General features: G+C 40.5%; 1 protein-coding gene across 1 annotated transcript; it reads left to right on the plus strand.

Annotated features, from left to right (window-relative positions):
- The first annotated feature begins 168 nt into the window (after positions 1–168).
- On the plus strand, positions 169–2,611 carry LOC111582180 (plasma membrane ascorbate-dependent reductase CYBRD1). Its single transcript, XM_023290750.3, has 4 exons — positions 169–445; positions 1,208–1,416; positions 1,732–1,886; positions 1,977–2,611. Exons 1-4 carry the CDS (start codon positions 259–261, stop codon positions 2,248–2,250), a joined length of 825 nt encoding a protein of 274 aa, XP_023146518.1. The 5' UTR covers positions 169–258; the 3' UTR covers positions 2,251–2,611.
- The last annotated feature ends 536 nt before the right edge of the window (positions 2,612–3,147 follow it).

A 3,147-nucleotide genomic window follows, 5' to 3' on the forward strand; every position in this document is an offset into this window, starting at 1 on the left:
ACTTCAACTCCACAAAGAGGGACTGTAATTAAGTTGAGCGTGACAGAGCACAAAAACAAAGGTATTTTTGTTTTTACTGGTCCCAGACTCTTCTATAACCACGGAGGTTACAAAACGCTTTTCCTCCAAACATGATCGCAGCTTGGGGTCATGTGACTGAGCTCCGTCCTCAGCAGGCTCCACTTGAAAGTGTTGCAGCTCCGACAGCAGCTGCTGCAGTTCAGACTGGGGAAGAAGAAGTAGAGCAGGAGGAAGAAGATGGACAATCTGAAGCAGTTCCTGGTTGCCCTGTGTGCTGCCACCACCGTCGGCTTCGTCTCCATAATATTCGTGCTCAGATGGGTCCTGTACTTTAAGGAGGGTTTGGCCTGGGACGGAGGACTGGCTGAGTTCAACTGGCACCCGGTGCTGATAGTCATCGGCTTCATTTTCTTGCAGGGAATCGGTGAGGAGACTTCTTTTTTTAAGAGGAAACCAGGTCTGCAGGCGGAATGTGGGTGTTGTTTTTAAAAATGTAAACAGAGAGAGGAAGTTACACTAGACGCGATTTTCCAAGGATCCAGGGGGAAGGGAGCCACTGATGACAAATTGATTAGAGCAAAGTTCAGTGACTAAACTTTTACTGAAACTTTGTCAGAATTAGTTATTGCATCAGCCACAAACAGGCACTCTGCTTTCCTATAAGTAAGTTAGAGGCAACTTGTTGCTTTGAAGGAAACGGTTTGCAGATCTCACATGGCATTAGTAACCCCTGAAGTAAATAGTATAATCACAATATTAATGCTATCTTCAGTGGTTCGTATTAGTTTCAGTATGTGCCTGACAACCATGAAAACCTCACCCATCATGTAGTGGAAATGAGTGTATCATTTACACAGTATTACACAATAACGGTGTCAAAATGTAGAATTATGCATCCACAAACTGCAACATTAAACTTTCTTCTATACAGCGATCCAAACATGTAAGTGCCATTTACAGGCTGCTAGACTTTCTGCAGGAAGATATTAGACTGTTAGGGTGATTCTCATCCACCAGAGGAAAATACAAAGAACTTTTCTATACTTTGTTTCTGTGATATGCCTCTGGCAGCTCAGATGACCTCTTGACTGTAGACTTTATCTCCAAACTCAGTCTCTCTGTGCTCCAGAAGTGCACCCTGCTCTCATTTCTACTTTTACTGACAGTGAGCGATCCTCTCTTGCAGCCATTATAGTCTACAGACTCCCCTGGACCTGGCAGTGCAGCAAACTGATGATGAAGTTCATCCACGCGGGCTTGAACTTAACAGCATTTGTTTTTGCTGTTATATCCATGGTGGCCGTTTTTGATTTCCACAACGCTGCCAACATTCCCAACATGTACAGTCTGCACAGCTGGCTGGGCCTGACTGCAGTTATTCTCTACTGTTTACAGGTAAATATGCACCAGTTTTCAGTGTTAATTTTAAGCATTTGATTTTAAAGCAAGGTAAAATGCGGATATTTCTACTTGTACTTGACAAACTGTTTTCATGCTACTGTACCGTTTCCAGCTTTATAATATGTCTTAAATGGAGCTGTGGGTTGGTTAAATACATGAGAAATTACATATAGAGTAGTTCAGTATCGCTTTAGGGTTCTCTCTAACGTCCTCTTGCTCTTGTGGTCGTTTCTAAAAAAGCTAAGTCATTGTGAATAACAGTCTTGATAAGTGCAAGCATTTTTTCTCTCTCTATTCTTCAATGAGCAGCTTGTTCTTGGAGTTGGCTTGTACCTGATACCTATCACACCTGTGTCCTGGAGAGCAGCATTCATGCCCATCCATGTGTACAGTGGTCTCCTGCTGTTTACTGGTGTCATAGCTGTGGCACTCATGGGCATCACAGAGAAACTCATTTTTGGCCTGTAAGTATTAAAAAGTTAAGTAACAGTCAGACCAGTACAATGGAAATGCTGTGTAACAATATGTATAATTTCTTTTTTTTTGTTACAAAGGAAAGACCCAAAGTATAAGGACTCCCCCCCAGAGGCTATTTTTGTGAATGTTCTGGGACTCCTCTTGGTGATTTTTGGAGGTTTAATTCTTTGGATCGCCACTCGAACGTCTTGGAAACGCCCCAGCGACCAAATCTTACATACTCGGCATACCAATGGGGGAGGTGAGGACAACAGCAAAGTTGGTCCAGCTCTGTCTCAGCTGTCTGATGAAGCTGAGGCTGGAGGGGACGTCAGGAGGAGGAGTAATAAACTGGATGATCAGGGTAACTAATGAAAGAATATTTGAGCTGATAAAGTCTTTAGCATTGAATGTATGTACAACCAGTGGACACTGGTCTGTGAAAGTGAGAAGGAATACACCAAACTGTACTGCTCCTGCATTTATAACTTTCTCTTTTGCACCTTTTTGAGCTTGTTTTCTCTTTAACATGTAATATAATAAGTGCATGTAAATAAGGGTGTGTTAATTTAGAAGAAATATTCTGATGATGATGATGAGGGAATGGGCTTCATTGATATACACTGTAGTGCACAATAATCATGACAGATTTTCTATACCTTCAATTCTTTGTATTGTTACTTTTTTACCTACAGTATATTTTGTAATAAATATGTACTTTTTCTGACTATCATCTTGTATTACGTGAGTGTGTAAACAAATGTCGTGGCTGTAATAGAGGAAAACATTTCAGTCTGTGTCATGAGGATCAACTTGTTATTGTATATTTGCAACATTGATCATTAGGATTTTAGGTTGATGTTACAGTCTCGTATTGATACATTTCAGTGACAGAGTAGCGTTTATTCATAACAAACAACTGACTTAAATATTATTTCAGGAGACTGGTAAAGTCTGGACTTTATTATCCTACAAAAACATACAACTTCTGATTTGTGAAGCCTTAATTCTGTCTGTAAAAATTTTAAAAAGAGGAAGATTTTGCTGCCTTTTTACATCTGGAACACAGTAGACAAAAATAAAACCATTATACACAGACTGGTCACATCTGGACTATAAGTTTTAAAACACAGTGTCTGAGTTGTGATCTGGTCCAGACTGTGTAGTTTTTAATGCAATTTATTCAGAGCAATGTTTCAAATGCTTGCCTTTATATCAGTAATGCCGTTTGCAGAGGTTTTGCCAAACTCTCCATGCATGGCCTCAGAT

The sequence above is a fragment of the Amphiprion ocellaris genome, chromosome 11 (assembly GCF_022539595.1).
Source record: "Amphiprion ocellaris isolate individual 3 ecotype Okinawa chromosome 11, ASM2253959v1, whole genome shotgun sequence".
NCBI classification, from domain to species: Eukaryota; Metazoa; Chordata; class Actinopteri; family Pomacentridae; genus Amphiprion; species Amphiprion ocellaris.

Excerpts from the sequence above, each read along its gene's own strand:
- LOC111582180 (XM_023290750.3), top strand. The coding sequence starts at position 259 with ATGGACAATCTGAAGCAGTTCCTGGTTGCCCTGTGTGCTGCCACCACC. Across the intron at positions 446-1,207 it reads CATTTTCTTGCAGGGAATCG|CCATTATAGTCTACAGACTC; the intron begins GTGAGGAGACTT and ends CCTCTCTTGCAG. Across the intron at positions 1,887-1,976 it reads GAGAAACTCATTTTTGGCCT|GAAAGACCCAAAGTATAAGG; the intron begins GTAAGTATTAAA and ends TTTGTTACAAAG.